This window comes from Phaseolus vulgaris, chromosome 2 (assembly GCF_051622355.1).
Source record: "Phaseolus vulgaris cultivar YP4 chromosome 2, ASM5162235v1, whole genome shotgun sequence".
NCBI lineage: Eukaryota > Viridiplantae > Streptophyta > Magnoliopsida > Fabales > Fabaceae > Phaseolus > Phaseolus vulgaris.
Window position 1 is genome coordinate 43,420,589 of NC_143499.1, and position 22,485 is coordinate 43,443,073.

Genomic DNA, 22,485 nt, shown 5'->3' on the forward strand with positions numbered 1-22,485 from the left:
ACGGACCTCAATAAAGCATGCCCAAAAGACTCTTACCCTCTACCTACCATTGATCGTCTCGTTGATGGAGCGGCCGGACATCACATCCTCAGCTTCCTTGACGCCTACTCAGGTTATAATCAAATCCAAATGCACCCGGCCGACCGAAAGAAGACAGCCTTCATGACTGATTCCAATAATTTCTACTATGAAGTTATGCCCTTCGGACTCAAAAATGCCGGGGCCACTTATCAAAGACTAATGGACCATGTATTCCACGACATGATCGACAGGAATGTTGAAGTTTATGTCGATGACATTGTCGTCAAGTCCGACTCATGCAAACAACATATTGCTGACCTAAAAGAAGTTTTTCAGGCCCTCCGCCAACACCAGATGCGACTCAATCCTGACAAGTGTGCGTTCGGCGTCGAGGGGGGGAAGTTCTTAGGTTTTATACTAACTCATAGAGGCATCGAAGCTAACCCTGAGAAATGTAAAGCTATCTCCGAAATGAGAAGTCCCAACTCCATTCAGGAAATTCAGAGACTTATCGGCCGACTCACCGCTCTATCCAGATTTGTTCCTAAGCTTGCCGAACGAACGAGACCCATCGTCCGACTATTGAAAAAAGCATCCCGCTTTGAGTGGTCGACCGAATGCGAAGAAATTTTTCTCCAATTGAAAACTTTTTTTCCCCACCGGTCATCCAGAAACCGGACGCCCGAGAGCCCAGTATAGTCTACCTCGCCGTTTCACACGAAGCCGTCAGTTCAGTCTTAGTGCAAGAAATTAATTTTGAAGAACGGCCAGTTTATTTCGTCAGCCGCACCCTCCATGGCGCCGAAATTCGATACCAAACGATCGAAAAGGTAGTAATGGCTCATCATCACCGCCCGACGAATGCGTATGTATTTTCAAAATCATCGTATTATTGTCCGGACAAATTACCCCATTGTCAAGATTCTCACTAAGCCAGATTTAGCCGGACGAATGATCGGATGGACGATAGAACTATCCGAATTCCATATTCAGTACCAACCGCGAGGAGCCATCAAGTCGCAAGCTCTTGCTGATTTCGCAGCCGAACTCACTCCTTCCTCAGCCGAGACTGCACACTCATCATGGATCCTATACGTGGACGGCTCCTCCAACGAAAGGTCGTGCGGCACTGAAGTCGTTTTGGAAGGCCCCGGCGAGATTGTCATCGAACAAGCCCTCAAATTCGACTTCAAAGCTTCAAACAATTAGGCGGAATATGAAGTCATTTTAGCCGGACTACGCCTCGCTCAAGAGTTAGAAATAACAAAGTTAATCTGTAAAAGTGATTCCAGGCTTGTCATCGGCCAGCTTAATGACGAATATGAAGTCCGAGAAAGCTTCCTCCAGCGCTACTATTACTTAGTCAAACAGTCGATGAGCACCTTTTCTGAAATTTCCATGCAGCACGTTCGACGCGATCACAATACTCGCGCGGACGCCTTGTCCCAGTTAGCAACCACGAAGTGTAAAGGAATGCATAGGTCGGTCATCCATGTTACGCTCGCACGCCCAAGCATCGACCTACAGGAATGCCTCACGACCGACACAGAATCTACTTAGATTACCCCAATTAAGCAATATTTACTTAACGACACACGTAGTCCTCTCGGCGAAAAAACCATGAAGCTGCAGGCCACCCGTTTTGTCTTGATTGGCGACGACCTTTACCGCCGAGGGTATACCCAACCACTCCTTAAATGTTTGACGCCCGACCAAGCTTCCTATGTCGTCCGAGAGTTGCACGAAGGAATTTGCGGAACTCACTCTGGCGCACGAACAATGGCAGCCAAAGTATTCCGAGCCGGATACTATTGGCCGACCGTCCAAGGCGATTGCACCAGTTTCGTCCAAAAATGTCTTAAATGCCAAGAGTTTGGCACTTTGTCCCACCAAAAACCTGAGGAACTCAATTTTATGCTATCACCTTGGCCGTTTGTCCAATGGGGTATGGACATCATTGGCCCTTTCGCCCTCGGTAAAGGCCAGTGTAAATTCTTACCGGTCGGCATTGATTACTTCACCAAGTGGATCGAAGCCGAGCCTCTGACTGCGATCACCGCCCGCAATGTTCAAAATTTCGTATGGAAAAATATTGTTTGCCGCTTCGGGCTTCCACAGATCATCATCACCGATAACGGTCGGCAATTCACCGACCGGACGTTATCTGAATTTTACGAGAAGCTCCACATCAAACACATCGCCAGTTCAGTCGAACATCCGCAGACAAACGGACAAGCAGAAGCTGCAAACAAAGTCATCCTGAACGAACTCAAGAAACGTCTCGGCCCAACCAAGAGTAACTGGACGGAAGAACTCTTAGAGGTCCTATGGGCATATCGTTGTACTCCGCAGACGACTACACAAGAAACGCCGTACAGCCTGACATATGGTACTGAAGCTATGATTCCCGTGGAGATTGGAGAACCTTCTCTCTGCCGACAAACCCTTGATCTTGATCTAAACAAGGAAAGTCTCTCGATCGGCCTCGATCTCATCAACGAACTTCGGGACAAGTGTAGAATTAGAGAAGAAGCATGCAAAATTCAGGCGGCCAGACGATACAACTCCAAGGTCAAACCAAGACAATTCCACAAAGGCGACTTAGTATGGCGAATGCGGAGTAGCGCCCGGAAAGAAGGAGGCAAGTTCTCTAGCAATTGGGAAGGACCATTCCGCATAGCAGATACGGCAGCCAGCGGAGCCTATTACTTAGAACATTTATCTGGGAAGGACATACCGAGAACGTGGAATGCCACTCATCTCAAATTTTATTACAGTTGAACTTAATAATAAAAGTGTACTCTTTCCTCGCTCGGTCGGTTTTTCCCTAAGGAGGGTTTACGACCGAGAAGGTTTTAACGAGGCACTATAAATTAAAATCCAAATCTCCTATTCCTTTTACTACTCAATTTATGCCACGTTCGGCATCCGAATTATTACTTTAACGTAATTGGAATTATTTATGCCTCGTTCGGCATCAGAATTATTCAGAATTATTTATGCCATGTTCGGCATCAGAATCATTAGAATTATTAATGCCACGTTCGGCATCAGAATTATTAGAATTATTTATGCCACGTTCGGCATCAGAATTATTCAGAATTATTTATGCCACGTTCGGCATCAGAATTATTCAGAATTATTTATGCCACGTTCGGCATCAGAATTACTAGAATTATTTATGCCACGTTCGGCATCAGAATTATTCAGAATTATTTATGCCACGTTCGGCATCAGATTTATTCATAATTATTTCTGCCTCGTTCGGCATCAGAATTATTACTAACGTAATCGGAATTATCTATGCCCCGTTCGGCATCAGAATTATTCAGATTTATTTATGCCTCGTTCGGCATCCGAATTATTTTATTACTTTAACGAAATCGCAATTATTTATTGCTCGTTCGGCGTTCGCATTGTTACTAACGAAATCAACTACGCCTCGTCCGGCATCCAAATCAATAAAATCTAAACAGCAAACAAACAAGGTTAAAAAATACCAATCCGGTTGATCAGCAGTCAAATATTACATCCAAAATAAAACCATTGTACGATGCCTACATGCCGGGTCCAGCAATTATCTATGAAATGTTCATTAACTCTTCAAACGAGGCGTCCGGCTGTGGTCCCGGAGTCTCCGCCTCAGCCTCCTCATTAATGTCACCAGGGTTGGTCGGCACAAGCTTTCCATCGACCACCAATTTCTCAATATCATACCGGTCGTCCTCCAGGGGCGCACCGTGCAGACAAGCCACTTGTTGGATGCCTAACCGGAAGTATTCTTCGCTAATGTGAAGCATGAAGTCCTGACACTTGGCCACTTCCGCCTTCAATGCCTCCTCCCGGTCGGCTCCTTCTTTCAGCTGCGCCTCAAGACTCTTCGTGCGTTCCTCTTGCGCTTTTAAGGCCGTCTGCTTCTCCTCCAACTGAACCTTCAACCTCTCTGCCTTCTCGGCCGACATCTTAGTGGCTTGAGTGGCCTCGGTCACATCCTTCTTTAACCGAGGTATGGTAACGGTCGTCACTCTCTCAAGCTCTTCAACCACCGTCCGGCTTGCCATAAGCGCCCGACGTTGCAACTCTAATGTTTCCACCATCAGTTTAGTTGTCGGGATGGTGGCAAAAACCTCATTCTCTTCGGCAGTCAGCTCCGCCTGCAAGTGAGCCGCTATGTCCAGGCCGACAGCCAACAGCGTTGGCTCCGAGGCCGTACGGGATGGCCCAGCTCGGCCCTCCTGAATTCCCTTCGGGGGCCGACCCCTTTTCTTCGCAGCAGCCGAGGCCCCCGCCGCAGGAACCGTTGTGGACGGAATGGCCGCCAATGGCCCGGCCGTGTCGACAGAGGCCGACTGACCATCCCTACTCTGGCGCAACTTATTCATATACTCATGCAAAGAAGCGTCCGCACGACTCATGATTTCTGCAAAACACACAGGAATTAAACACTATTAATGAAGTTATTCAGTCAAACCAAATTTACAATCACATACCAATAAAATCCGCCCAAGGATCGGACGACGCATATAACGAAATTATCTCCCTCGTAGGTAACTTGTGAGGGAGTTGGTCAAACACCACCATAACGGCCTTATCCAAAGCCGACAGAGCCGTACGAGAACTCGCGTTAAGCACAGTCGGATTCTGGGTCCAATGAAATGGAAACTTGGTAACACCATTATTATAAAAATACTCTCGGCCGTCCGGCTCCACAAATATCTTGAAATATCGTTCCTTGAAGTTCTTGTAGGACGTGGTGAAGGCCACAAAACGCACACTCCCCGGACGGCTGGTCAATGACACCCAACTTACGGGGTTGGACGAATGTGTGTTATAATAAAATAAAAACACTTCCGCTCTGGGCGTTAAGTCAAAAAGTTGACACACCATTTGGAAGGCCTGCATGCACGCCCATGAGTTCGAATGAGTTGGGTTGGAGCTAGGTTGAGAAACCGTAGCACATCCATCGTGAACTCATCGAACGGCAACGTCACTTTCAAATCAGCGAATAACGTACTATAAACATAAAAGAAATCTACCGGAGCATTCTCCCTTCCATGACAGACACGGTCGATGTACCCACATATTTCAGCAATGAGAATATCTGAAGGTAAACCCGACCGCACGACTGGGGCCCTAGCTATCACTTTATCAAGGTCGTCCGGTTTTGTAAAGACAGTGGGTGTATTCCTAACGCTAATATCTACCCACTCATAGCTCGGACCCATGGACCCACTCGTACTTTCATCACTTCCGGACGATGACTCCCCACTCTCACCCGACTCTCTACTCCCTACTCTATTTGAAGAAAGTTGCGACATAACTAACCTTTCGTTCACAAATTAACACCTCGGTCGGCAACTATGGTTCGTACAGCGCAACAACTCGCAATGTGGACTCGGCAATCGGAGCAACTCGGATGCCGAACTCAATGAAACGTGATCTCTCTGCAACTGGGGACGCTATTTATAGCATTTCCCTCTCACCCCCATCCGTTAGATTCCCTCTCATCCTACGACCCATATCAGCCAGAAGTCGAAACGTCATTTAATCCACACCGCCGGATCCATCTCCGCCGTCTTCGACAAAAAGTGAACGTCCCGTCATTCCGTTACATTTAATGCCTGACACCTCGAAAGACACAACAATCATTACGACTCTTCGGCATTTATTCACCTCGAGCCTGGGGGGCAAGTGTACCGGCAGGCACCGGACGAACACACGTAGCCGACCGACCGACCGAACTCATAATAAATGTAATAAATGTGAGGGCGCGTGACAAAACTAAGGTAGTTAAAATACAACTCCGAAAAATAAGGAATACGCGTGTGAAGATATATTCCCCGGGTATTCCGGAGCACGATTGGTAAGACCTATCCATAACCACCCTGAACCCAAGGGGTAGAAAGCCCATTAGGCAATCCTATAAATACGGTGCTCAAGCCAGAGAAAGGTACATTTTGATTCACTTACTAAACCACACTTAGAATCTCATACTTACTTGAGCGTCGGAGTGCCTTCGCAGGTACCCTCCCCCGCCCGACTGAAGGAGACGCCAAGAAGGAGCGACCGACCGAAAGAGAAGAAGACCGACACGTCAGCAACTACACTACATCAACCGACCGTGCCTGGGCCCATCTCTCCACTCAGGTACATCAACTAATAAAAACTAATGTTAGTATGATTTTTAAATTAATTACTGTAAAAAATAATAAATATGTTATACATAATCATTTATAATTGGTAATAATATAGTATTTTTTTCTAATAAATATTTATAAGACTTGATTAAGCACGTATCCATCAATTGAATCCAATAAACATATTTTTATTAGAAAGAGTAATGCTAGAAAAGTGAAGGTAAGAACAGAGCATGTCAACAACTTACGCGCTACTTCATTTTACACGAAATTCAGGATTATCCATATTTAAATCCTTTATACTTATTTAAATAAAAATACATGTATTATTATTTTTTTATTTGATATATATTTTATAATTTTAATGAAAACAAGAGAATATATATTGCAGATTTGCATTAAAGAAGGAAAAAAGTCTAATTGTAATATGAAGTAGTGGTGTGTAAGAGATTTTTAACTGGATAAATAGTTTATTTCTATTAAATAATAAATTTAATTTTTTTAAAAATATAAATAAAGATAAAATAGAAACCTAAATTGATTATATATCATTATAGATATTAATTTTATTTATACCTTTCATCATCCTCATGCTGTAATTGTTCAAGCTATGTCCGATTGATTACATGTTCCCTTTTTTTCACTAGTGATGTTCTTGCAGATGCTGTAGGGTTGACTTTCTTATATGTTAATTCTGTCATATTTTTCATCCAGATAAGAAAACAAACAAACAATTACGTAAATTTATTCGGATCTAATTGTGTAATGTTCTTGTTTATCCTATCATAAAAAAATATGTCTTTTAAAATGTAGGAAAACTTAAAGAATGCAAGTAAATAATTTAAATGGTGTGCCATTTTTTATCAGTAGAATATTAAAAGAGATACATAGAGTATTTTTATGAGTGGATAAGAAAGGGGAAATAAGGTAAATAAAAGATGAAAAAAATGAAGTATAATTAAGGATACATTTTCCCTTTAAAAAAATAACATCTTGTGTACAACTGTTTTGTTTTTGTAACACTTTATTTATATTTATGGATTTTTATTACATTTTTTTCTTGTTGTTCATATCTCAATTTTTTTTTATCATATCCACTCATACGAAAGAAAAAAGTTGTTTCTTGTTTTTAAAAAGGACAATCATACATACTTAATTTTATCTATGTTTTAGATCCTTATTTTTTTTTCTAGGTATATATTTCTCTCCTCTTATCAAATCACATATCCTATAAACATAATTTTTAATATATATATTAAATATGGATGAATATTTTGAGTGTTCGAGAATATTTTCTTTTTAAAAAGAATTTTAGGAAAGGGTGTAATCCTACAAATCTTATTTTATAAGTGTTACTGTTACAAGGAATTGTTTTTTCAATTCCAAATTAAACACAAGAACATGATGAAAAAAAATGGTTTTGTAGATATTTAAACACAACAACAAATTAAAGAACAATGAAAAAGTTTAAGAATTGAAAAAAATGCAATAAATACACATCATATCTCTATTTTTATTAATTTAATTTATTGTTTGCTGATTTAAAAAAAACATGTGCTTGAATATGATGTTGATGAGATCAAAGTTGAGTGTCAAAGGTAACAACTAGCAAATGCCTCAGAAAACAATATACTTGTGAGCTTATATATATCAGCAACACACATTATTAGACATTAATTCAGACTTCCGTATTCAAAGTTACTGAATGGTAACAGTGTTACACTCGCGAGATCTTCATGATAGGTACTCAAAACTCAAATGTCAAGTTCATCTTTGATTAGTCTCCACCATTGACAATAATTTTGAGGTCAGGAATGGAGCTCAACTTGCATGGCTAGCTTCCTCAATCATCATCCACATACACTTCTCATGTATCAGCATAATCAAACTTGACCTTCAAGCTATATAGCCACATTCCACACTTCATTCCAATTTTATAAAACCACGTGAAATGTATGCATTGAGGGTACCAAGTCCTTGATTATCTATATAAGTTGTTGTGCACATAACTTCACGTCACAACACCTCTTTGTGCAGCATGAGGCACTGCAAATGTATACCTACTTAGTAAACAACAACAACAACAAATAGTTCTAGTGCAGCAACAATGTTGATTTCTTTGGAGGCTTTGGCGATGGCAGGGGCAAGTAATATCCAATTGGCGATGGATATGGAAGAATGGGAGCACAGAGATTGTGAGCAGAATCCACCACCCCATTTGCTGGCTGAAGATTACTACAATGAAGAACATTTTGTCACCTTCACAAATCATCAAGAGAAGGTAGATAGGTCTGGGGAAAAGAGGAAAAGAAAATGCATGAGGTCAACAGAATCAAAGCTGCGAGCACTTGTAACAGTATGCATGTTCATGATTATGAGCGATGCATGCACATGTTGTTCACGTCCTAGTAGGAAGAAGCATTAATAATTTGAGTTTGACACTCAGAGGGAAGACCAATTCAATATGCATGTTCACCATGTTCATCTAGGGATACAAATTTCTTTCAAATAAAAGTTACAAATGGTAGAATTTCTGATACCAGAAGCAATAAATATTACATACATATATAGATATATAGAGCGAGAGAAATGGGAATGGCTTTTTCTTTCTTCCATTGGCAACTTGAAGTAATTAATGAATTATTGCAATGATCTTGTACCTCCTAATTAGCGTCTATGATAAGCATGAAATTTCTGGAGAAGATTGACATTAAATCTTGGTAGATCTGTGTCTTCACGTGATTCTGAATAAGTAGAAAGACAAACAATTTTTATCTTAATATAATATAATCAATGGAATCAAATCTTCCCTTATCTGATTTTCTGTCCCTCTAAATGGATTCGTATCTACCCTTATCTAATTAAAAAGGAAATAGTTTTTTTAGATAGTAGAATAAAAATAGCAATTAGAGCAAAAGTATTATCTAATTTTTTTATAATAATACTATAACTATGGTATAAATTAGATAATACTTATATCTACTTATGATATCTACTTATGATATGTTAAAAATTTTGTAGAGATGTAGAGTAAATGAAGTATTTATCTCAAGAAAACTCAATTGGATATAGATTTGACTTTGTGAGATTAGTGGGAGTACAAAAAAATGCATGGAACTTGAGAGGAGATTGGATTAGATAACGTTCATTTAGTAAGTATTGAGTGTGGAGAAGGATGTCCCCATAGCAGATATACTTAATGTGTATTAGAATTATATTACCTTAATATATTTTATACATAGCTATCAGTACTCATACCGAGGTGTCCTAGGACCTAATGTGTATTAACATCCTATTACCTTAATATATTTTGAATGAACTTTTTCGATGAAAATTCGAACAAAATCCCTTCACTGGAAAGACATCTAGCAATTACAAAACATGGTAAAAAAACAGTTTTATAATGTACGAGATCCCTGATGCATCAGGACATCAATATAGGAGTTTCAGCAAGTGCACACTAAACTAAAATAAAATTATGCCTATATACTTGAAAGATAGGCATAATTTTGAGATTCTAACACCATCCAACTGGCTGTGTTTGGAAATCCACTTGAATCGCACTCTTCAAAACACCAAATCGAGAAACAAGTTTTGTGTCTTCTCATCTTAGCGTTGTTTGCAAGTTTTCAAGTGCAAACCAAACACGCACCAAGAGCCACATACAAAGCCGCAATGTAACTGTTGTAATTGTTAGGTACTCTGTAATGGGATAACAACTGAGATCTCACCAACAGATTTTTCTAATAAACTCCTTATTTATCCGGAAACAAAAAACAAGTTCCTTGGAACATCAAAATTTTTACAGCTATTTTCCCCTTTCTTTACAATTGGAAAACAAGAAAAATCACATTTCTAATGAAGCTTAACCTATCAAAAAAAGGATATTGAGGTACACCATACAACATAAATGTTTTAAATTTATAGATAATCTCATCTCCCACCAGACAACTCAATGGCATCTTGATTATAGACCGAATCTTCTCCCCAATCAAATCTTCTTTGTAATCTCTCGTATTCTTGCCTCCGATTGACCTCTACATGCTGCCATTCCTCCCACCTTTCAGCCAATCCTTCTCCTTCAAGCATTCTCACGACCTCAGACATTGGTGGACGGTCCTCTGGTGTTGCTTGCGTACAGAGCAATGCAACTTTTATCATCATTTCTACCTCTTGATTGTTGTAATTTTTATTTAGGTTGCGATCAACAATGGCATCTAGTTTTTTCTCCCGTTCTAATTTCTTAACCTGTAGAACACAAAAATAAAATAAAAACAGTAATCAACTAACCAACAAATATAAAGCAATAATGGTACATTTCGGTTTTTGAATAATGAACACAAGCAACATGTACACTACGGCAGAACGCTACAAAACTCTGTAGTTTAGCTTTTCTTCATCAACATTATCATATAAGTAAAACACATCAACTTATTCCAACCTAAATCAAAATGCAGATGTACAGTTATAGCCACACGAACTTCCTTGGCTCACTACAGCGATTACTCATGTCAAGAGGGATAATGATATACTCTTTAGGTCGAGCAACTATGATCGGCTGATCCTTAAACACCATCACTCACCAAGTTACCCAAGAGTCACAAGATATAAAGCATGCTACACACAAACGAGAAACAAACCCAAAAACACATCAAATAAGGAGGCTATGATGTTAGAAAGAGATCTTACATGGTCAAGTAACAGCACATCATCTTCCTCTTCTAATCGTGAAAAGTCAATTGCTCGTTGACCTGTAACAAGCTCCAATAGCATAATCCCATATCCAAAAAGATCAGTCCTTTCTGAAGATTTTCCAGTGGACAAATATTCTGGAGCTATGTGGCCCATTGTCCCACGAACTTGAGTTGTCACGTTGGTTTTTCGAACATCAACTAACTTTGCCAAGCCAAAATCACCAACAACAGCTTCAAAATCTTCATCTAGTAATACATTAGCTGCCTTCACATCCCGATGAATAATCTTAGGATTGCAATGCTCATGAAGATATTCTAAGCCTCGGGCCGTTCCCAGGGCCACTCGTTTTCTAGTAGGCCAGTCCAGAACAGGTTCACCAGGTTTGAGTTCTGCATCAGTATTCACTTAGTAAAACATCAATGGTAAAAAAGCCAGATTGTACACATAGACCAAAAAATATGGAAATCCAACCTACCAAAACACATCAAATAAAGTATACAAAAAACATATTTATATTGTTAATCATTTAATGTATGTTATTTATGCTTATTATGTACAGGTTATAAAGCTCAATATTTAAAATAGCATTAGTATCCGTCAGCGTGATGGCAGCGTTATAGTGATGAAACACATGTGACACTTTTCACATCTTGTTTTATTTTTAAGTCCTCACATAAAAGTAATTTGTAACAAAATATTTTTCTTTTAAACAGACCACATACAGATAGAGTTAAAGACTCAAACTACACTTGCATTCACAAAACAAGTGAAAACCTGCAAAAATATTTGCAAGCTATATTCACCCAGTGAATTTCTAAAATGTTTAAAATAATAATATGACTGAAACAAAATAAGAACTTATTGTGATGATATTCAATAATGTGAAATCTGAACGGCCATACAGCTCCAGTTACAAAAGTAAATAGTACTTTCTTTATTGCAGAAAATCAAATTTAATACCTAGCATACCAGTGATGCCAAAAATGCTTTGTAACTTGTTACCTCGAAGTCGATAGGCAACACTTAAGTTCTGCATAAAGGGATAAACTAAGAGGCGCTCCGTCGGGGTAGTACAAAACCCAATCAACCGTAACAGGTTCTTATGCACAGCTACACTTATCATCTCAACCTCACGCTGAAAGGTTGCATCTCCCCCAGGACTTTCATAATCAGTTAACCTTTTGACAGCAACTTTGGTGTTATCAGCAAGAACACCTTTATAAACCGTTCCAGAGCCTCCCTGTCCTAAAACATTCTTCTCACTGAAGTTGTCTGTAGCTATCTGTAGTTCTCTCCATGCAAATCGTTTTAGCTGACCAAATGCAATTCTCCTATCAACTTCCCCTGATGAAACAAGAAAAATCAATAGTGATCAAAATATAAATATATATACACACACACACCTACATATATATAATATTTTATAGTTAGAAATTCGGAATTTTTAAAAAGGAGAAAATTTGCACCAACTGATTTTTAATGTAGCTATTACTCTATTTCAACAAGCATTCACAGTTAAAAGAATACAGAATAGATTCAACCAGTAAATTCTCTTCTATCACACCAAAATTTGATCATATCCCCACATTCACTCAAAATGAAAGGTTTAGAGTAATACAGATGATGGATATATTCCAATATTTAGTTTTAATGATCATTTTGTTTAAGAGAAGCCTAATACAATAACATTGCAATCTAAAAAAGAAACTCAAACCTGCAACATCTACAAAAACTTCACGCCTGTAGCCCTTGTGTCTACCCTTGCACCAAAAGAACATCAGACCACCAAGGAAAAGGATAACAACTAACCCTATAACAATTCCAACTACAAGGCCAGTTTTCTGTTTGTGTGATGAACCTGACAAGAGTAGGTAAATAAGTATTCAGCTTGTCGAGAGGGAGTAAGAAAGAGATAACAAGCACATCAAAAGGATGGAATAAATGTTCAAATCAAGTAACCTTGATCTGCATTATAAGATTCGCAAAGTTGATGATAATTCACACCACAATCCAAATTATTTTCAGTGAAACTGCAATAATGAGCACAGTTAAAAGAGTGAAATGTAATGGCAAAAATTATATGTTAAAAATGGCAAAGCATCTCATGCACATAAATTCAAATAATATTCTATCCAAGGACTCCATGCAACATGCCATGTGCTCCCATCAGATAAAAGGGGGGACAAAAACAGTTTCAAATTTATAACATAAAAGGTAAAAGTTCTGTATTTTAAACACACCGCAAAACAATATAATTAAGCATTTCTTCTATCATTATTGCTACTATTTGCTGCACTTATAGAGTTCCTTAACATGGTATTCGATCCACTTTGACCAAGTGGTTGAGAGTTCAATACTCACTACCCCTTTATTCTCACTTTATATCAACTTGTTGCAGAAAATATCATTGCAAAAAGTTGTCCATTCTTCGGGATCAAAAGGCCTACAGATGACAAGGTATTCTTCCCATTTCCTTCTACACTTCCTTAACAATGGGAATATAAAACACTCCAACATCTGTGATTCAACAACACTAATCTAGTGTCCAATCAATTTATTTCCTAGATGTTGGAAACATGGAAGTAGTCAAGCTACAAGAACTAAATTAAGTTTGTTGAAAAGCATTTGACAAGATCTTTCAAATGCAGATAAAGAAGTGGAACCAGAAACGACCAATAGAATGTTATGAAGGGAGTACAAGAGGCTCCACAAATAGAAGCAGCTGCAGGTAGTCAGCAAGTGGGGATTGTGGGATCCAGTGGACACACGGCAAAGACGGAGATAACAAGGACAAACACAAAAGTAGAAGGAAAAGAATAGTCAATTCTGCACTGAAAGATTTCGTGTGGGGGACCACTTGATTATAAAAGGGAAATTGCTAACTGAAAAAGGTCTGGATGATGTAATTTGTTTCTTTCTCTCTCTTGGCCCTTTTGGGATATTCTCTGACCTTTTTTATTTCTGAAATTTCCGTTCCTTTTTTGTAAGGGCTGATAGCTTCTTATTTCAGCTTTTTCTCATGTTATGAAATTCCAAAATTCCATAATCCTGTAGACTGTTCTGCTCATATTTTCCTTACTGCTTCATTGATTAACTAAGCATGTTACATTTGGTGCTTTCATACCCACCATGGCCGAAAACACACATCTCGAAGAGCTTGACGCAACATAAAGAAAATCCTGGACCTCACGAAGAAACACAATCTCAGTTATATCAAATGCTTTAAGAAGGTCGAGTTGGCAATCAATGATTTTTCCAAGCAGAATACACTTGTTGGTCCGAACTCAAAAGTCAGCTTTGAAAACCCTCACAACCCACCATTTCAGGTACAGAATATTAAGCTTGATTTCCCTAAATTTGACAGTACGAATTTTCTGTAATGGATATTCAAGGCTGAGCAATTTTTTGGGTATTACTCCACTCCTGAGCTCCAAGACCTTACTATTGTTGCAATTCATTTAGAGAAAGATGTAGTACCTAGATTTCAGATGATCCAAAAGAACCCTTTCCAGTCTTAGGAAGGTTTTACTAAGGCATTAGACTCAAATTCGGTCCTTCTCCCTGTGAATGCCCAAGATCTGCTCTGTTTAAACTGTCACAATTGGAATCTGTCGATGATTATTACATAGAGTTCACTGCTTTGGCTAATCACGTAATGGGGCTTACAGTAGATGCCTTACTGGATTGTTCTTTTAGTGCTCTCAAATATGAAATTTGAAAAGATGTGTCAGTTCAATCACCAAACTCTGTTCTTAAAGTTGTGTCCGTAGCCAAACTTTTTGAGGAAAACTACAACACTAATTGATGCGTTACTCGATGAACTGTGTGGTGCTCAATACTTCTCCAAGGTTGATCTTCAGGATATCATCAAATTTTGGTGGCACCGGAGGATAGATTCAAGACAGCTTTTTGAACTCATCAAGGCTATTATGAATGGCTCATTATGTTGTTTGGGCTCACAAACACCCTCATTACTATCCAAAGCTTGATGAATTGTGTATTACAAGGGTTGTTGAGAAAATCAGTATTGGTATTTTTGAACGATATATTGATTTATATTGCCTCTTGGTCACTTCAATTACACCACTTGGAAGTTGTACTCCGGACTTTACAACAACACCATCTATTTGCCAAATTATCCAAGTGCCATTATGGTCTCCAGGAGGTGGAATACCTAGGTCATATTGTCTCAGGTAAGGTTGTCTCGATGGACCAAAACAAGGTGAAGGCAGTATTGGATTGGAAAATCCCAACAACAGCGAAGCAATTGCATGGATTGTTAGGATTGACCAGGTATTATCACTAGTTTATTAAGGGTTATGCTTCCATAGCTGCGCCCTTAACCGATTGGCTAATTTCCATCGGGATTCTCAAACCACTCTTGCTTTTGATAACCTCAAGAAAGCCATCACTGAGGCTCCTGTTTTGGTACTGCCGGACTTCTCCAAACCATTCATTTTGGAAACCGATGCACCAAGGACAGCCATTGGTGCAGTTATTAGCCAATCATAATATCCAATTGCTTTCTTTTCAAAGAAATTGTCACCACAAATGGAAAAGCAATCTGCATATACCAAGAATTTTGTGCAATCAACAAGGCCATTGCCAAGTTTCAGCACTACCTACTTGAACATAAATTCATTATAAGGACCAATCAAAAAATCATAAAATGACTCATGGAACAAGCTATTCATACTTCCAGACATCAAGCTTGGCTGCACAGGTTGTTGGAGTAGATTTAACCATCGAGTACAAACATCATGGCAAGCAGAACCTCACTGCCGATGCACTATCCAGAGCTTGTTTCATGGCTTTTTCTAAGCCAAGTGGGATCTCATCACAAGCCTGCATGATGTCGTGGCTTCTAATCCAAAATTCTCAGGTATTACAAGACTATGCAGTGAAGGCAACCCCCAAGTCCTCATTATACCATTCAAAATCAGTTGTTGTTAAGGAAACAAAGACTTGTGGTAGTGGCCCAACATCTCTTGATTCAAACTATCTTGGAGGAGTGCCATAGCTCTTCAATAGGTGGTCACTCAGGCATTGCAAGCGCATCAGCAAGGGTTGCTGCCCAGTTTTAATAGCAGGGTATGCCGGAGATATGAAATCCTATGACCAACAATGTTTGATCTGCCAACAAGCCAAATTGTCCACTACTTTACCTGCGGAACTATTACAACCCCTCCCTATCCCTCAACAGATTTAGGAAGATTTAGCCATGGATTTTATTGTTGCTCTGCCCCCATCTTATGGGTTCACTGTCATCATGGTTGTCATCAATCGTCTCTCTAAATATGCGCATTTTTCTACACTTAAGGCAGATTATTCAAGCAAGTAACTAAGGTATTTATGAAAACCATAGTGAAGTTGCATGGGATACCAAAGTCAATAGTATCAGACCGTGACAGAGTCTTTACAAGTAAATTTTGGCAGCAACTTAAGCTAAGTAGCACTACCTTAAATATGAGTACCGCCTACCATCCACAATCTGATGGTCAGTCTGAAGCTCTTAATAGATGTCTGGAGATGTAGTTATGATGCTTCACAGTTGATGATATGAAGGTTTGGAGTAAGAAGTTGCCATGGGTAGAATACTGGTAGTAATGCTTCCTTCCAAACCAGTATTGGCACGATACCATTCGAACCAGTTTATGGGAGAGACCCTCCTAATCTTCCTAAATATGTGAGGGATGCCCCTGAACCCCCTTCATTGCAAGAAAAGTTGTTGCATCGTGATCAGGTACTGTTATGTCTTAAGCATAATTTGATAAAAGCATAGAATCTGATGAAGAAATATGCAGATAAAAAACGAGTTCAATAGAGTTCCAAGGGGGAGACCTAGTGCTAGTTAAACTCTAACCATATTGGCAGCATTCAGTAGCTCTTCACAAAAATCATAAGCTAGGCCTTCATTACTTTGGTCCTTTCCCAGTAAGACAAAGGATTGGACCTGTTGCTTACAAATTATCATTGCCCCCTACAGCAAAGACCCATCCAGTTTTCCATGTTTCTTTAAACATCAGCAGCAATACCAGCCTCTGCCACTTCTAACCAATGAGATTGGTCTGGTTATCCAACTGCTCAAGGCATTACAATCCAGAGTTATTTTGCACGAGGATCAACATATACCTTAAGTACTTGTTCAATGGGAAGGGTTGGATATCTACAAAACTACTCGGGAAGATGTGCTCACTTTGCAAACTGAGTATCTTAACTTCAACCTTATCAACAAGGTTGATGATTTCCATGGGGGAAGAAATGTTATGAAGGGAGTAAAAGAGGCTACAGAAATAGAAGTAGTTGTGGACAGTGGGCAAGCAAGAATCATGGGACCGAGTGGACACATGGCAAAGAGGGAGGTAAAAGTGGACAACCGCAAAAGTGGAAGGAAATGAATAGTCAATTCTGCACTGAGATTTCACGTGGGGGACCACGTGATTATAAAAGGGGAATTGCTAAATGAAAAAAGTGTGAATGATGTAATTTATCTCTTTTTCTCTCTTGGCCCTTTTGGGATATTCTCTGCATTCGGCTTTATTTCTGAAATTTCTGTTTCTTTTATGTGACAGCCGGTTGTTTCAGCTTTTTTCTCGTGTTATGAAATTCCCAAATTCCATAACACCATACAGATTGTTCTTCTCATAGCTTTCCCTTACTGTTTCACTGATTAATTAAGCACAATACACAGAATCACTACTACTCCTTGATTCGATTACGTTAGTAATTGTTAAATGAAATTCTATATCTCTCTTTGGACTTGTGTCACCAAGAGTTGCATGTGAAGACACTATCCTTGCAGCCAGGGATAGAAAAACAAGTTCAATTGGCGATTTAAATGCATCATATACTAATTTTGTGGCTTTATCATCCATACTTGTATTTAGAAACCTCAAATAACCGCTCTGGGATTTTGCCATTCAGATTATTTGAATCTAGCATACTGCAAAAAGAGAAGTTAGAATAATCGATCAGATACTAAAGTAATGAAATACACTTTAAACAGCAAAGTTATAGAAACCATTATTTGACGTACACATTGATCAAGATTGGAAGAGTGGCAAGTGATTCAGGAATAGTCCCACTCAGATTGTTTTGACTCAATGTTCTGGTTGGAGGACAAATAAAAAGACACTTATAAAAATTACACACACAAAAATACATGAAAAGGCCTAACAAGGTGCATTATATATCCATAGAACCTAGCAAAAAAGAATGTCATACTTACAAGAACTGAAGCTTTTTAAGATTACCAAGGGAAGAAGGTATTTCTCCAGTTAATTTATTGATTTCCAAATCCAACCTGCACAAGCTTGTCATGTTTCCTATCTCTTTTGGTATGTTGCCAGTGATGCCATTCCCTTGCAAAGAACTAATACAAGTACAATATCCATCAATTCTTACATTTAAATTTTGCCTTTTGTTGTTAATGGTAAGTATTTAAAAGAAAAAATCATTCCCATGAAAACATGTAATAAAACAAAAACATGAACTACTTCACGCCACAACCCTCCCCCTATTGAAATTTAATGTTTGCAATACACGAAGTATAAGCTCGTGATCACTAGAGGGCCTCAATAACTTAATTTAAAAAAAGAAAATTAATCCCAACGAAAAAATATATCAAAAATACCAATACTTTACAAGAATATGCATCAAAATCACAACATTCACTGAGATAGTGATACAATTCATCAGATGCATATAAAATAACTTAATGTGAAATTATATATATACACGTATAAGACTTAAGTTATTTTCTACGCATCTGATGAACTGTATCACTATGCATCACAACTCCCCATTACAAAAAATTAAGAGAGTAGAATGCCAAAATTATCCTTACAGAGCTGTGACATATTTTAGAACTCCTATTCTTGGGGTCAAGTATCCTGTGAATCCCATATATGCTAGTGACCTGCAACCAAGAAATTTTATATACAGAAAGCAAAAAATTAAAGATATGAAAATGTGAAATATATAATTTCAACAATGAATAATGATAGCCAACATCTTCAGCAAATCAAATAATTAAAACAAAACAACAACAGAAAATATCTTACACTTGAATGACATTGTTGTTTGAGTCACAGTAAACACGTGACCAAGTACAAGGATTCACTTGATTTTGATTCCAGTCAGTAAGCTGGTGAGCTGAAGCATTCAATGATATCTTCAATGCAAATAGTGCATCTCCTGAAATGAACAAGAACATTACATATCTACTAGAACCTAGACCAAAAGCCCAAAACCACGGGAGTTTTGGAAAAATAAGAGGCATCCATTCAATTCTTTCAATAAATAGTTGTATTTATTTATTTATTCCTCATAAATAAATTGGAAATTAAAGTTGAAAAGCTTGTTTATTCAGATAAAAGAAATTCAATGTATGTAAGCATAGAAGTTAACTTTTACATAGCATATATGCTTTTCTAGTGCGTTCATAAGAACAGAAGATTGTACCTTGCATGTCAGGAAACACAAAAGAACATAAGCAACCCAATAGCAATAACACAAAAAAGAAGCCCATTTCTACTGGCATCAACCACAGACACAATGTCCGTGATAATCAATTAGCATAGTAGCAACCTCCATCTCTGCAAAGCAAAATCATCAAAACAATTAAGCTGTGAAATTGGAAAACAACAGCAAATGCCATACAAAGATAAACAATACAGAACAAATTACTAGAATAATGAAAATAGATTTATTGCAGAACAAAATAAGATCAACCATGAAGTTAAGCCTGTTTTTAGGAAATAGAAAGAGTACTTTTCCTAGCCATGCAAAAATGGGTAACCCGAAGACAAGGAAATCTATTTAGTGTTTAATTCCAAGGGGGAAAAAACATAACCTTATCATTTCCTTCTGTTCTGTACATAGACCAAGTCTTATTGCAACTCAAATGTGCAGACCTGGATAGTCACAGCTAAACTATCTGTTTCACTAACTCACAGATCTCACCCTCTAAAATGAAAAAAAATAATCTAGAAAATCAACCACTCTGCACGTGACAACCAATCTAGTTGTTAATTGACATTTTTTCCCTTGTCTAGTCACCCACCCAGTTAAGTGGAAGGACAATCACAATTTCATCCTAAGGAGTGGAAGTACAAATAAGACTCAATTGCTAAGCACCGAAACTTCATCTATTAAGAAAACGCAGAAACACAACAAACACAACCAATTAAGCGACCTTGTAATTTTATCTAAAAAGAGAAGTACAGAAAAAAAATAAAAAACCAAAGTCCCATTTAAAGAACCGTGCAGGATTTTATTCATAAAAAAATAAATTAAAACACTCCAGCAACACTAAAAACTCAAACAAAAGTCACAACAACAAAGCACTGATGTAAACGGGAGCAGCCCCAAACAAAAACACTCCCTAAAAAAAGAGAAGAAAAAATCCATAAAGTTCAATTAGACAGCGGAAAAAAGAAGAGAAGGGATAAATGAAATCGACTAGGCCCCGACCAAATCGCGCGCGCAGAGGGACAAAAGAACGCGTATATAACGAAAGATGGGTAAAGAACAAAAGGCTTGGGCAAAAGCAGAACAACACTAAACAGTACATACACAGCAACAAAACTAGAAAAGAGACAGAATAAAAAATAAAAGAGAAGACTGAAAATCGGAATCTGGTACCGGAATAGCCGGTAGTAGATCATGGATGGTGAAGTTGCAGTTGCAGTGAAGAGAATAGAAGGAAAGATGGTTAGAGAAAGGGAAAGTTGAGTAGTGGCGAAGCGTTAAAAGTATGGTGAAAGAGAAAGACAAGTAACTAAACAAAACAAAACAGAAGAGAAGAGAAGAGAGTGAGATATATACATAAATACATTGCTGGCAGAATGGGCAAAACTAGCGGTGTGACACCAAATCTGGAACAGAACCTTCTATCCCTTCTTTCTTCCTTCTTTCTTCCTTTCTTTCTCTTTGGTCAGTTTTAAGCCAAACCTTTGTAATAATTCATTTTTGCCTTTTCCTACTTCTTCTACTACTTTACTTTACTACACTTAGACTATCTGTCTCACACTCACTCACACAACACAGCACAACACAACACACACAACACAACTCAACTCTTTAAGCAAGTTGGCATCATTATTGGTTCTCTCTCTCTCTGCACTTGTGTCTCTTGGTAGCTCCTTTCCAATTGGAGTTTCAATGCTTTGAAAATGTCACCCCCTTATTTAATTCCACATGTCTCTGCTGGCCCCATGCATGTGTATAAATAACTATTCTCTCCTAATCAAAAAATCAATGCTTTAAGAAGATTATGATACCATGTTCTTTTGCTGTTGAGAGATTAATTAACACTGTAACACTATGGAATAAAATGAATTCCTTGTAGGATCTAGTCAAACTGGTTATTCTTCTCTTAAAAGAGACCATTTATAATCTTATCCAACCCAAATCAGATTTTATAATAATCCTATTCCTGCAGCTATGTTCATTAATGAGAGAATCCCTAAATTCCTTTTTTAAATTCCAACATTTTATGATTTTTTTTCATTATATTCCGTCCCAATAATAAAGAAAAATTATTTTTCATCCTTATAATATAGAAATATTAAACTTAGTTTTTTTTTAAGAAAACAAATTAGTTCTTATAATTTATTTTTATTGACACTATGGTTATTTTGTCATTTTTATTAATAACATAGTTTATTGATGAACAATGACAATTGTAAAGGTTTCAAGCTTGTAAAAGAGAAGAAAATGGACATTTTCAAATGAGAAGTTAGATATTAATAACTTGTACACATGCTTTATTAGAATAAATAATAATTTTATAAACATATTTTCTTTTTTGAAAATAACCCCAAAAATAAAGGTATAATAATGTTTAACATAATATGCATGCAACTAACTTATCAACTAATCATCAAAATTGGAAGGAGAAAATGGGAGATTTTAACTCACTTGTATAACCATGAATTCACACGACAATTATTAACATTATATGTTTTATTACTTTTCTCAATATGTGTTTTACATATAGTTTATTAAGTTTTCTCATCAATATTTCTTTTCTTCACCTAGGTTATAACCAGTTCTATATCATCACTTTTGGAGTTGTACCAAACACTTATTTTCTCAAATAATACTATTAAATAAAAGGAACAAAAATTTATAATTGAATAAAGAAAAGTTTATTATTAAGATAGTAGAAAAAAAATTATAATTAAATAAAAATGCATAATAAATAATTTGATAAAATATAGAGTATGTGATAAGCAATTTAGTTAAATAAAATGTAAATTATTTTGATAGAAAACAGTCCAACTCGTGATGATATAAGATCAATTCATTTTCTGTGGATGATGTAGGAAGAATAAAGTGTTTGTAGAGATATGCTGAGAATGCAGATTTATGATTCGAAAAGAAAAGGAAGAAGAAGATAGTGCCTAATAAAAGTATCAGATGCTAAAAAATGTAGGGAGAAACACAAGCACAATAGTGCACTATGTTCCACTTCTTATTTTCAGCAAACCACGTGATTACTCAACATTTCACAATGTAAAAGAAAAAATTCTGCCATATTTACATAAAAATTAATTAATGTTATAGTATCAGGTTTAGAGATTAATTCCTATTGAGTGAATAATTAATTTATTTTCTTTGATTATTT

At 37.6% G+C, this 22,485-nt stretch overlaps 1 protein-coding gene across 4 annotated transcripts; it reads right to left on the bottom strand.

The window, feature by feature from the left end:
• Nucleotides 1-9,896: 9,896 nt before the first annotated feature.
• LOC137812333 (putative LRR receptor-like serine/threonine-protein kinase At5g10290) lies at nucleotides 9,897-21,019 on the bottom strand. 4 transcript variants are annotated; one of them, XM_068614267.1, is made up of 12 exons: nucleotides 20,682-21,019; nucleotides 19,317-19,450; nucleotides 18,917-19,049; nucleotides 18,700-18,771; nucleotides 18,082-18,225; nucleotides 17,890-17,961; nucleotides 17,731-17,796; nucleotides 12,813-12,883; nucleotides 12,568-12,711; nucleotides 11,856-12,197; nucleotides 10,848-11,242; nucleotides 9,897-10,406 (listed from the first exon to the last, which is right to left on the bottom strand). In XM_068614267.1, exons 2-12 carry the CDS (start codon nucleotides 19,393-19,395, stop codon nucleotides 10,092-10,094), a joined length of 1,833 nt encoding a protein of 610 aa, XP_068470368.1. In that variant the 5' UTR covers nucleotides 19,396-19,450; nucleotides 20,682-21,019; the 3' UTR covers nucleotides 9,897-10,091. The 4 variants fall into 4 exon arrangements, with proteins under 4 accessions (XP_068470368.1, XP_068470371.1, XP_068470370.1 ...); XM_068614270.2 differs by having other exon boundaries at nucleotides 19,708-20,970; XM_068614269.1 differs by lacking the exon at nucleotides 20,682-21,019 and adding an exon at nucleotides 20,499-20,673.
• Between the last annotated feature and the right edge of the window lie 1,466 nt (nucleotides 21,020-22,485).